Raw genomic sequence first — 12,694 nt, 5'->3', positions numbered from 1 at the left:
TTCCATAATTTGGTGTTTTGTTTATGGTGGTGGAAAATGTTGTCTCAGGCGCCTCTCTAGAATCTCTATAAAAGTCTTTAATTGGGTTGAGATCTGGTGACTGAGACTGCCATGGGATATGGTTTACATCATATTCATGCTTATCAAACCATTGTGACCACTTGTGCCCTGTAGATGGGGGCATTGTCATCCTATGGGGGCATAGCCATGGTAGCCAAAATAATGGCCTATCCATCATTTTTATATATGACTCTAAGTATGATGGGATGTTTATTGCTTAATTAACTCAGGAACCACACCTACGTGGAAGCACCTGCTTTCAATATACTTTGTATCCCTCATTTACTCAAGTGTTTCCATGATTTTGTCAGTTAACTGTATTAGAACCAGGTATTTCCACTGAGTGTAAAAAAACATTAAGAACACTCTCTCCATGATATAGACTGACCGGGTGAATGCAGTTGAACGCTATTATCCCTTATTGATGTCACTTGTTAAATCCACTTCAATCAGTGTAGATGAAGGGGAAGAGACCGGTTAAAGAAGGATTTTTAAGCCTTGAGACAATTGTGACATGGATTGTGTATGTGTGCCATTTAAAGGGTGAATGGGCAAGACAAAGGATTTAAGGGCCTTTGAATGGGCTATGGTACTAGGTGCCAAGAGCACTGGTTTGTGTCAAAAACTGCAACACTGCTGGGTTTTACAAGCTCAACAGTTTCCTGTGTGTATCATGAATGGTCCACCCAAAGGACATCCAGCCAACTTGACACAACTGTGGGAAACATTGTAGTCAACATGGGCCACCATCCCTGTGAAACGCTTTTGACACCTTAAAGTCCGTACCCCTATGAATTGAGGCTGTCCTAAAGGGGGGATACTCGATATTAGGAAGGTGTTCTTAATGTTTGTACACTCAGTGTGTATACTGTACAACAAGCAACAATGGCAAACCACAACCATGCGAAAACTTAACAAAAATGCAAAAGGTCTCATTCTGTGATGATAATGTTTTATAAGGCCTTTATTGTAGGGATTTATTTTCTTGCTACTGCTCTTCTATGTAAACACAGAATAAATCAGAGTCTCTGTTTCAGTTAAGCAATCTCAAGAAAGTCACACATCTGGATATAGCGGAAAACCAATTCGCCAGCATACCCATCTGTGCTCTTCGTATGACAAGCCTACAATTGTTGGATATGAGTATCAACATGTTGACGGATTTGCCTGAGGATATGGACAGGTATGTGAAGCATAGCCTTAATGCTATAACAGATTACCATTTCATCATTCATCACTCACACATTACCATAATGTATTATCATCATGATCATCTAATGATAAAAATGTCATATTCATAAATTATATTAAAATGGTTATAATGATGACATGTTTCCACTTTGGGTGGGGGCAACCTTCTGCCTGGAGAGCTACTGAGTGTGCAGGTTTTTTCTCCAACCCTGCTGAATGCTCTGTTAATCAGCTGCTCATCAGGATCTTGATTAGCTGGGGTGTATTTGCTAGTGCAAATCGTAGCAAAGTATTTGGCAACGAAAAATGTTCTGCAAGAAAAACTAGTTAATTTTTGGACAAATTTAGGTAGGACCCTCCACGTTTTGTCGCATTTGCTTTGGTTTAGTTCCTAGTGAGTACACCCCTGAATTAGATATGTGTTGGGTTAAGGTAAAAGCCTGTACCTTGTAGCTCTCTAGGAGGAGGGTTGGCCGCCGCTTCTTTAACTATTCCCAATATCTCCTGTGTCCGATTCAGGTTGGAAGAATTGGAATCCTTGTTTGTTCATAAGAATAACATGTCATATTTGCCAAAGTGTTTGGTAAATATCACTACACTCAAGATGATTGTTGTTAGTGGAGACACATTGATCTGCTGGCCTTCAGGGCTTAAAGAAAATCCTGCCATCAAGTAAGTCTGACGAGATGACTGAGAGTGATTAGTATCATAATATCACGGTATAACTACGCCTGGTGGTCACATATACACAATACAGTGCCTTGCGAAAGTATTCGGCCCCCTTGAACTTTGCGACCTTTTGCCACATTTCAGGCTTCAAACATAAAGATATAAAACTGTATTTTTTTGTGAAGAATCAACAACAAGTGGGACACAATCATGAAGTGGAATGACATTTATTGGATATTTCAAACTTTTTTAACAAATCAAAAACTGAAAAATTGGGCGTGCAAAATTATTCAGCCCCCTTAAGTTAATACTTTGTAGCACAACCTTTTGCTGCGATTACAGCTGTAAGTCGCTTGGGGTATGTCTCTATCAGTTTTGCACATCGAGAGACTGAAATTTTTTCCCATTCCTCCTTGCAAAACAGCTCGAGCTCAGTGAGGTTGGATGGAGAGCATTTGTGAACAGCAGTTTTCAGTTCTTTCCACAGATTCTCGATTGGATTCAGGTCTGGACTTTGACTTGGCCATTCTAACACCTGGATATGTTTATTTTTGAACCATTCCATTGTAGATTTTGCTTTATGTTATGGATCATTGTCTTGTTGGAAGACAAATCTCCGTCCCAGTCTCAGGTCTTTTGCAGACTCCATCAGGTTTTCTTCCAGAATGGTCCTGTATTTGGCTCCATCCATCTTCCCATCAATTTTAACCATCTTCCCTGTCCCTGCTGAAGAAAAGCAGGCCCAAACCATGATGCTGCCACCACCATGTTTGACAGTGGGGATGGTGTGTTCAGGGTGATGAGCTGTGTTGCTTTTACGCCAAACATAACGTTTTGCATTGTTGCCAAAAAGTTCAATTTTGGTTTCATCTGACCAGAGCACCTTCTTCCACATGTTTGGTGTGTCTCCCAGGTGGCTTGTGGCAAACTTTAAACTACACTTTTTATGGATATCTTTAAGAAATGGCTTTCTTCTTGCCACTCTTCCATAAAGGCCAGATTTGTGCAATATACGACTGATTGTTGTCCTATGGACAGAGTCTCCCACCTCAGCTGTAGATCTCTGCAGTTCATCCAGAGTGATCATGGGCCTCTTGGCTGCATCTCTGATCAGTCTTCTCCTTGTATGAGCTGAAAGTTTAGAGGGACGGCCAGGACTTGGTAGATTTGCAGTGGTCTGATACTCCTTCCATTTCAATATTATCGCTTGCACAGTGCTCCTTGGGATGTTTAAAGCTTGGGAAATCTTTTTGTATCCAAATCCGGCTTTAAACTTCTTCACAACAGTATCTCGGACCTGCCTGGTGTGTTCCTTGTTCTTCATGATGCTCTCTGCGCTTTTAACGGACCTCTGAGACTATCACAGTGCAGGCGCATTTATACGGATACTTGATTACACACAGGTGGATTGTATTTATCATCATTAGTCATTTAGGTCAACATTGGATCATTCAGAGATCCTCACTGAACTTCTGGAGAGAGTTTGCTGCACTGAAAGTAAAGGGGCTGAATAATTTTGCACGGCCAATTTTTCAGTTTTTGATTTGTTAAAAAAGTTTGAAATATCCAATAAATGTCGTTCCACTTCATGATTGTGTCCCACTTGTTGTTGATTCTTCACAAAAAAATACAGTTTTATATCTTTATGTTTGAAGCCTGAAATGTGGCAAAAGGTCGCAAAGTTCAAGGGGGCCGAATACTTTCGCAAGACACTGTATATACAAAAGTATGTGGACACCCGTTCAAATTAGTGGATTTGGCTATTTCAGACACACCCATTGCTGACAAGTGTATAAAATCGAGCACACAGTCATGCAATCTCCAAAGACAAACATTGGCAGTAGAAAGGCCTTACTGAAGAGCTCAGTGACTTTCAACTTGGTACTGTTATAGGATAAAATTCGATTAAATTGTATTGGTCACATACACATTCAGCAGATGTTACTGCGGGTGTAGCGAAATGCTTGTGTTTCTAACTCCAACAGTGCAAAACTATCTAGCAAGTAACATCAAACAATTTCACAAGAATACACACAATACACACAAATCTAAGTAAAGGAATGGAATTAAGAATATAAATATAAGGACCAGCAATGTCAAAGCGGCATAGACTAAGATACAATAGAATAGAATACAGTTTATACAAATGAGATGACTAATGCAAAATATGTAAACATTATTAAAGTGACTAGTGTTTAATTTATTAAAGTGGTTAGTGATTTCATGTCCATGTACACTACCGTTCAAAAGTTTGGGGTCACTTAGAAATGTCCTTGTTTTTAAAAGAAAATCACATTTGTTGTCAATTAAAATAACATCAAATTATATCAAATTGATCAGAAATACAGTTAATGTTGTAAATTACTTTTGTTTCTGGAAACGGCTGATTTTTAATGGAATATCTACATAGGCGTAGAGGCCCATTATCAGAAACCATCACTCCTGTGTTCCAATAGCACGTTGTGTTAGCTAATCCAGGTTTATAATTTTAAAAGGCTAATTGATCATAAGAAAACCATTTTGCAATTACGTTAGCACAGCTGAAAACTGTTATGCTGCTTAAAGAAGCAATAAAACTGGCCTTCTTCAGACAAGTTGAGTATCTGGAGCATCAGCAATTGTGGGTTTGATTAAGGGCTCAAAATGGCCAGAAACAAAGAACTTTCTTCTGAAACTCGTCTGTCTATTCTTGTTCTGAGAAATGAAGGCTATTCCATGCGGGAAATTGCCAAGAAACTGAAGATCTCGTACAACGCTGTGTATAACTCCCTTCACAGAACCGGCAAACTGGCTCAAACCAGAATAGAAAGAGGAGTGGGAGGCCCCGGTGCACAACTGAGCAAGAGGACAAGTACATTAGAGTGTCTAGTTTGAGAAACAGACGCCTCACAAGTCCTCAACTGGCAGCTTCAATCAATAATACCTGAAAAATCCCAGTCTCAATGTCAACATTGAAGAGGCGACTCCGGGATGCTGGCCTTCTAGGCAGAGTTGTAAAGAAAAAGCCATATCTCAGACTGGCCAATAAAAAGAAAATATTAATATGGGGAAAAGAAGACTGGACAGAGGAACTCTGCCTAGAAGACCAGCATCCCGGAGTCGCCTTTCACTTGTGACGCTGAGATTGGTGATCTTTTTGGCCTTACCGTGACATCGGGTGCTATAGGTGTCCTGGAGGGCAGGTAGTTTGCCCCCAGTGATGCATTGGGCAGACTCTGGTGAACCCTGAGGTTGTGGTCGGTGCAGTTTCCATACCAGGCGGTGATTGTGCATCTGTAAAAGTTTGTGAGGGTTTTAGGTGCCAAGCCAAATTTCTTCAGCCTCCTGAGGTTGAAGAGGCGCTGTTGCGCCTTCTTCACCACACTGTCTGTGTGGGTGGACCATTTCAGTTTGTTAGTGATGTGTCTTTTCGATGTGGATAGGGGGATGCTCCCTCTGCTCTTTCCTGAAGTCCACAATAATCTCCTTTGATTTGTTGACATTGAGTGAGAGGTTATTTTCCTGGCACCACACTCCCAGAGCCCTCACCTCTTCCTTGTAGGCTTTGTCGATGTTGGTAATCACGCCTCCTACTGTTGTGTCATCTGGAAACTTGATGATTGTGTTGTAGGTGTGCGTGGCCACGCAGTCATGGGTGAACAGGGAGTACAGGAGGGGGCTGATTACACACCCTTGTGGGGCCCCAGTGTTGAGGATCAGCGAAGTGGAGGTGTTGTTTCCTACCTTCACCACCTGGGGGCGGCCCGTCAGGAAGTCGAGGACCCAGTTGCACAGGCCTGTGTTCAGATCTAGGGCCTCAAGCTTAATGTGGAGCTTGGAGGGTACTATGGTGTTGAATGCTGAACTATAGTCAATGAACAGTATTCTTACATAGGTATTCCTCTTATCCAGATGGGATAGGGCAGTGTGCAGTGCAATGGCGATTGCATCGTCTGCGGATCTATTGGGGCGGTAAGCAAATTGAAGTGGGTCTAGGGTGTCAGGTAAGGTAGAGGTGACATGATCCTTGACTTGTCTCTCAAAGCACTTGTGAGAAGTGAGTGCTACGGGGCAATAGTCATTTAGTTACCTTTGCTTTCTTGGGTACAGGAACAATGGTGGCCATCTTGAAGCATGTGAGGACAGCAGACTGGGATAGGGAGAGATTGAATATGTCCATAAACACACCAGCCAGCTGGTCTACACATGCTCTGAGGACGCGGCTAGGGATGCCATCTGTGCCGGCAGCCTTTCAAGGGTTAACACGTTTAAAAGTCTTACTCTTGTCGGCCACAGAGAAGGAGAGCCCACAGTCCTCGGTAAGCGGGCCGCATCGGTGGCGCTGTCTTATCCTTAAAGCAGGCGAAGAAGGTGTTTTGTAGTTCGTGATTGTCTGTAGACCCTGCCACATACCCCTTGAGTCTGAGCCGTTGAATTGCGACTCCACTTTGTCTCTATACTGACGTTTTGCCTGTTTGAATGCCTTGCAGAGGGAATAACTACATTGTTTGTATTCTGCCATATTCACAGTCACCTTTCAACGGTTAAATGCAGTGGTTTGCACTTTCAGTTTTACGCGAATGCTGCCATCTAGCCACGGTTTCTTTTTAGGGTAGGTTTTAATAGTCACAGTGGAAACAACTTCTCCTATACACTTCCTGATAAACTCAGTCACCGTATCAGTATATTCATCAATGCTATTCTTGGAGGCTACCCGGAACATATTCCAGTCTGCGTGATCAAAACAATCTTGAAGTGTGGATTCCGATTGGTCAGACCAGCGTTGAATAGTCCGTACTTCCTGTTTGAGTTTCTGGCTATAGGAAGGGCGGAGCAAAATGGAGTCATGATCAGATTTGCCGAATAGAGGGCGGGGGAGGGCCTTGCAGGCATCCCAGAAGTTGGAGTAGCAGTGGTCAAGTGTTTTAGCAGCACGAGTACTACAGTCGATGTGTTGAATTTTGGTAGCACTTTCCTCAAATTTGCCTTGTTAAAAATCCAGCTACAATAAATGCGGCCTCAGGATATGTGGTTTCCAGTATGCATAAAGTCCAGTGAAGTTCTTTGATGGCTGTCGTGGTATCGGCTTGAGGGAGAATATACACGGCTGTGACTATACCCGCATTAGATTGTGAGGTGTTCTAGGTCAGATGAAGAAAAGGACTTGAGTTCCTGTATGTTATCACAATCACACAATGAGTAGTAAATCATTTAACATACACCCCCGCCCTTCTTCTTCCTGGAGAGATATTTATTTCTGGCTGCGCGATGAACTGAGAACCCAACTGGCTGTTCGGACTCAGACCGTAAATCCCAAGAGAGCATTGTTTCCGTGAACCAGAGTATGTTACAATCCCTGATGTATATCTGGAAGGAAATCCTCAGGTCATCAACTTTATTATCGAGAGACTAAACATTAGTGAGTAATATACTCGGAAGCGGTTGGTGCTGTGCACGCCTCCTGAGTCAGACGGTGATGTTTTGGGTCAGCCTCTGAAATCAGTTCAATTGCCCTGGGGGGTACAAACAAAGGATTTGATTCAGGAAAGTCGTATTCCTGGTCGAAATGCTGGTAATGCTGGTGAGTTATCGCCGCACTGATATCTAAAAGTTCTTCCCGGCTGTATGTAATAACACAAAAATTATTCTGGCCTAATAATGTAAGAAATAACATACAATCAAAACAAAATGCTGCAACGTTGCCTAGGGGCTAGAAGCATGGCTGCCCTCTCTATCGGCACCATTTTTTTAATCGATCCCCTTAGTGCCAACAAGTCAGTTCATCAAATTTCTGTACTGCTAGAGCCGTCTCAGTCAACTGTAAGTGCTGTTATTGTGAAGTGGAAACGTCTAGGAGCAGCAACGGCTCAGCCACAAAGTTGCAGGCCACAGAATCTCACAGAACGGGACTGCCGAGTGCTGAAACGCGTAGCGCATAAAAATCGCGCATAATAAAATAAAAAATCGCGCATAATAAAGAACGCTACCTGCCCCAATGCATAGAACCAGCTGTAAAGTTTGGTGGAGGAGGAATAATGGTCTGGGGCTGTTTTTCATGGTTCAGGCTAGGTCCCTTAGTTCTAGTGAAGGGAAATCTTAATGCTACATTATACAATGACAATCTAGACAATTCTGTGCTTCCAACTTTGTGGCAACAGTTTGGGGAAGGCCCTTTCCTGTTTCAGCATGAGAATGTTCCCGTGCACAAAGCGAGTTCCATCCAGAAATGGTTTGTCAAGATCGGTGCGGAAGAACTTGACTGGCCTGTACAGAGCCCTGACCTTAACCCCATCAAATACTTTTGGGATGAATTGGAACGCTGACTGCAAGCCAGGCCTAATCGCCCAACTTCACTGATGCTCCTGTGGTTGAATGGAAGCAAGTTCCCCGCAGCAATGTTCCAACATCTAGACATCTAGTGGAAAGCTTTCCCAGATCAAAATGAATCAAATCTGTAACATATTACATCATATACTACAACAAAGGTCATGTTATATGATCTCATGACATTTGTTCTAATGAAAGGGGAACTAAATCAAATGGGGGAACAAGATTGGGACAACACAGGATAATTTTTTCTGTATTAAAAAAACTGGGTCCAGATGATAAATATTAAATTAAAATTGAAAATATGTGATATGCCTTTTCTTTTCAGATTCATTAAGCTATATGACAACATGGTTGATGAAATAATGGAGGGGGATGATGAGATATTGGAAACAAGGCAAGACCATCACAAAGAATTTATGCAGACATACATTGACACAGTGAAGGACAGAGGTAAGACATCGCTTTTCATATTTGTGGGTTGTTTCACTGTTGGACGAGTTAGCAATTACTTAGCAAGACATTAGATCCATCCACCACAGACGATTTCTTTACCACTCAAGGCACTCATATGTCTAATACTGTATTATTGTGTAGCCTATAAATGCAGAGTTCGACATGTAAATTTATAATTTCTCTCCAGAAACTGCTCCAACATACACCACCAAAGTGTCATTCTCATGCTGTCTGTAATGGAGATTCAGATGACCAGAAGAAAACGGACAACCATGCTGCTGTGCATGCATTGCATGTCAATCCTCTGAACACTTGTAAACAGTGGCCGAGTTCCAGGCTGACTACATTGCAGATGCATGCCAAAACTCACATCACCTGGATAGATGTTTAACACAGGGGCGTAGGCATGTAACGCTCTTTACTTGTCAGTGTTCCAAATGGGATATTATTTACCTAAACATACAAACACCATCAGATAGAATTCATAGCAAGCAGTGCATTGGGTTAGTCAGTTTTGAATAAATATAACAGAAGAGATGAACTGGAATTATTTTTTTATTTTTAAAAATGTCACCTTTATTTAACCAGGTAAGCTAGTTGAGAACAAGCTCTCATTTACAACTACGACCTGGCCAAGATAAAGCAAAGCAGTGTGACAGAAACAACAACACAGAGTTACACATGGAATAAACAAGCGTACAGTCAATAACATAATAGAAAAAAAGAAAGTCTATATACAGTGTGTGCAAATGGCATGAGGAGGTAAGGCAATAAATAGACCATAGTAGCAAAGTAATTACAATTTAGAAGATTAACACTGGAGTGATAGATGAGCAGATGATGATGAGCAGATGATGGTGTGTAAGTACTGATACTGTTGTGCAAAAGACTAGCAAAGTAAACGAAAACAATATGGGGATGAGGTAGGTAGATTGGGTGGGCTATTTACAGATGGACTATGTACAGCTGCAGCAATCGGTTAGCTGCTCAGATAGCTGATGTTTAAGGTTAGTGAGGGCAATGTAAGTCTCCAGCTTCAGCGATTTTTGCAATTCGTTCCAGTCACTGGCAGCAGCGAACTGGAAGGAAAGGCGGCCAATGGAGGTGTTGGCTTTGGGGATGACCAGTGAGATATACCTGCTGGAGCGCGTGCTACGGGTGGGTGTTGTTATCGTGACCAGTGAGGTGAGATAAGGCGGAGCTTTACCTAGCATAGACTTATAGATGACCTGGAGCCAGTGGGTCTGGCGACGAATATGTAGCGAGGACCAGCCAACTAGGTCATACAGGTCGCAGTGGTGGGTGGCATAAGGCGCTTTGGTAACAAAACGGATGGCACTGTGATAGACTACATCCAATTTGCTGAGTAGAGTATTGGAAGCTATTTTGTAGATGACATCGCCGAAGTCGAGGATCGGTAGGAGAGTCAGTTTTACTAGGGTATGTTTGGCGGCGTGAGTGAAGGAGGCTTTGTTGCGAAATAGAAAGCCGATTCTGGATTTGATTTTGGATTGGATTTGATATGAGTCTGGAAGGAGACTTTACAGTCTAGCCAGACACCTAGGTATTTGTAGTTGTCCACGTATTCTAGGTCAGAACCGTCCAGTGAATGACATTCACTCTCATGGGATGGGTTGCCAAAAATAACTAACTGGAAGCCACACCCCCAATAAGCCACAAATATGACTGCAATGAAGCTTATATCCTTGTGCTTCTATGCCACTTCCTATTTCATTTGTTCATTTAGCAAACAAGACAGCTCATATTCCAGTGCCTTTGTCACAGTCAACCACCTAAATTTGATCTTTAATTAGTTATAAAATTGCAGGAAATTATCTTTAAAACAGCAACATTTTCTCTCAGCCTTATGGCAAAATGTAAAGAATAGCATGAGATTAGCTATAAAACAGCACATTTTTCTCTTTGCCCCATGATTTTTTTTTTTTTTAAAACACAAAATTGGCCCATGCCACTGTTTTAACATATAAACTAACTCCATCATATGATTTTGCAATCTGATGCCAACGCAGTCGATGACATTTCACACAACCATTGGTTGATGCAATGCAATGTCTGCAATGAAGTTGACCTGGAACAGAACAGTTCGTTTTTCAAGATTCTGGATGGGTTAATGTTGTGCCATGATTACTAGTCTCTGCTGGAGTGCAATATCATTTTAAAATGTTGCAATATAAGTATGCTGTGTGATTTTTACTTGACATATCAAATGCCTTTTGGGGACCTTGCATTTTGCCAAGGAAAGCATGGTCCCCCACTTTTTAATCCATGATCAATAAGGCTTGTAAATGACATGACCATATCGATATACATTTGTTAGGTGTAGAATTTGTGCAGATTGGGCTAGCACTAGCTTCAATATTTACGAAAAGGTCTCTCACATGTTATGGGAGACTATACGGTAGTTGTAATATGGTATATGTGTTCTGATGTGACCAAACACTTGTTGCATTGCAATAGTTAAAGGCCTGAATGTAGGTTTATATTATATTTTTCTAACTTTTTTTCTCAAAGACAGCAATTGTCAATCAAGTTTACTGAATGAGTGTCTGCGATGCTGAGTGTTTTGCAAGTGAGCAGTTTGTATGATTTGTTATAGACAATGCTGTATGATTAAACACTTTCGAAATCTGCACTCTGATACCAAGAGGAATCCTTTTCACAAAATCTAATTTTATATAATACCCACATAATGGTGGTCAAAATGTGTGGATTATAAAATCCATACATACTAGTATAAATTATGTAATGCAGACATCCAACAAATGGCTATACATTTCTTTATTATTGTAGATATTATTCAGAATTATGATTTAAGAGAAAACAAAGCTATTACAAATGCACAACCCATGAAGAAATAATTCAACATCATTTAAAAAAAAAGACCTCAAAATAGATTGAGCAAAAATATAAAACGCAACATGTAGTGTTGGTCCCATGTTTCATGAGTTGAAATTTTTAAAAATCCCAGAAATGTTCCATACGCACAAAGCGTATTTCTCTCACATTTTGTGCACAAATTTGTTTACATCCTTGTAAATGAGCATTTCTCCTTTGCTAAAATAATCCATACACCTGACAGGTGTGGCATATCAAGAAGCTGATTAAACAGGATGATCATTACACAGGTGCAACTTGTGGTGGGGACAATAAAAGGCCACTTTAAAATGTGCAGTTTTGTCACACAACACAATGCCACAGATGTCTCAAGTTTGTTGGGAGCATGCTGACTACAGGAATGTCCACCAGAGCTGTTGCCAGATAATTTAATGTTACTTTCTCTACCATAAGCTGCCTCCAACGTCGTTTTAAGGAATTTGGAAGTGCGTCCAACCGGCCTCAAAACTGTAGGGGGTTAGAAATATTACAGTCTGTAATAAAACCATTCTGTGGAGAAAAAAGTAATTCTGATTGCCTGTGCCTAGTTCCCCATTGGGTGGGACTATCCCCTCCAAGGCCCATCCATGACTGCACCGCTGCCCAGTCATATGAAATCCATAGATTAGGGACGAATGAATTCATTTCAATTGACTAATTTCCTTACATGAACTGTAACTCAGTAAAATCTTTGAAATTGTTGCAAGTTGCGCTTATATTTTTGTTCAGTATATTAAACATGTATATATATTTTTAGGCACACATATTCATTGAAATTAAGGTGCAGTACTCAGCAAATGAATGCATAATTTGACTCGTAAATAACTCGTTCATGTAGAAATAAGTATTTTAACTGCATAATTGAATCGTTTTCTTTAGCAATAACAATGGCTAAATATATTAACCTTGTTCTTAAAATATACAAAGTGCTGCATTACGAAAGTCCAAGACTTGGGTCTTACATAAGTTATTGAACAGATTCATACCGTTTCATCAACATGAGATATGTCATAAGTTAGATTCAAACCTGCTGGCAAAATTAATACAGTACACAACATGGAAAATGTAACACTAAATTCCACTTTTACAGGTTAGTTATGATTGTATGCAAAAATAT

General features: G+C 40.9%; 1 protein-coding gene across 3 annotated transcripts in view; it reads left to right on the top strand.

The window, feature by feature from the left end:
• Positions 1-11,335, top strand: part of lrrc2 (leucine rich repeat containing 2) — a 31,509-nt gene extending 20,174 nt beyond the window's left edge. For all 3 annotated transcript variants that reach the window (XM_021606757.3, XM_090238161.1, XM_090238162.1), the window contains 4 exons: positions 1,098-1,243; positions 1,771-1,923; positions 8,555-8,679; positions 8,870-11,335. In XM_021606757.3, coding sequence (XP_021462432.1) covers positions 1,098-1,243; positions 1,771-1,923; positions 8,555-8,679; positions 8,870-8,919 — 474 coding nt within the window. In that variant the 3' untranslated portion in view covers positions 8,920-11,335. The remainder of the gene's footprint in view (positions 1-1,097; positions 1,244-1,770; positions 1,924-8,554; positions 8,680-8,869) is intronic.
• Positions 11,336-12,694: the final 1,359 nt, after the last annotated feature.

The sequence above is a fragment of the Oncorhynchus mykiss genome, chromosome 6 (genome assembly GCF_057628025.1).
Source record: "Oncorhynchus mykiss isolate SJ-2025 chromosome 6, ASM5762802v1, whole genome shotgun sequence".
Lineage (NCBI taxonomy): Eukaryota > Metazoa > Chordata > Actinopteri > Salmoniformes > Salmonidae > Oncorhynchus > Oncorhynchus mykiss.
This window is presented reverse-complemented; position numbering and strand designations above follow the sequence as displayed.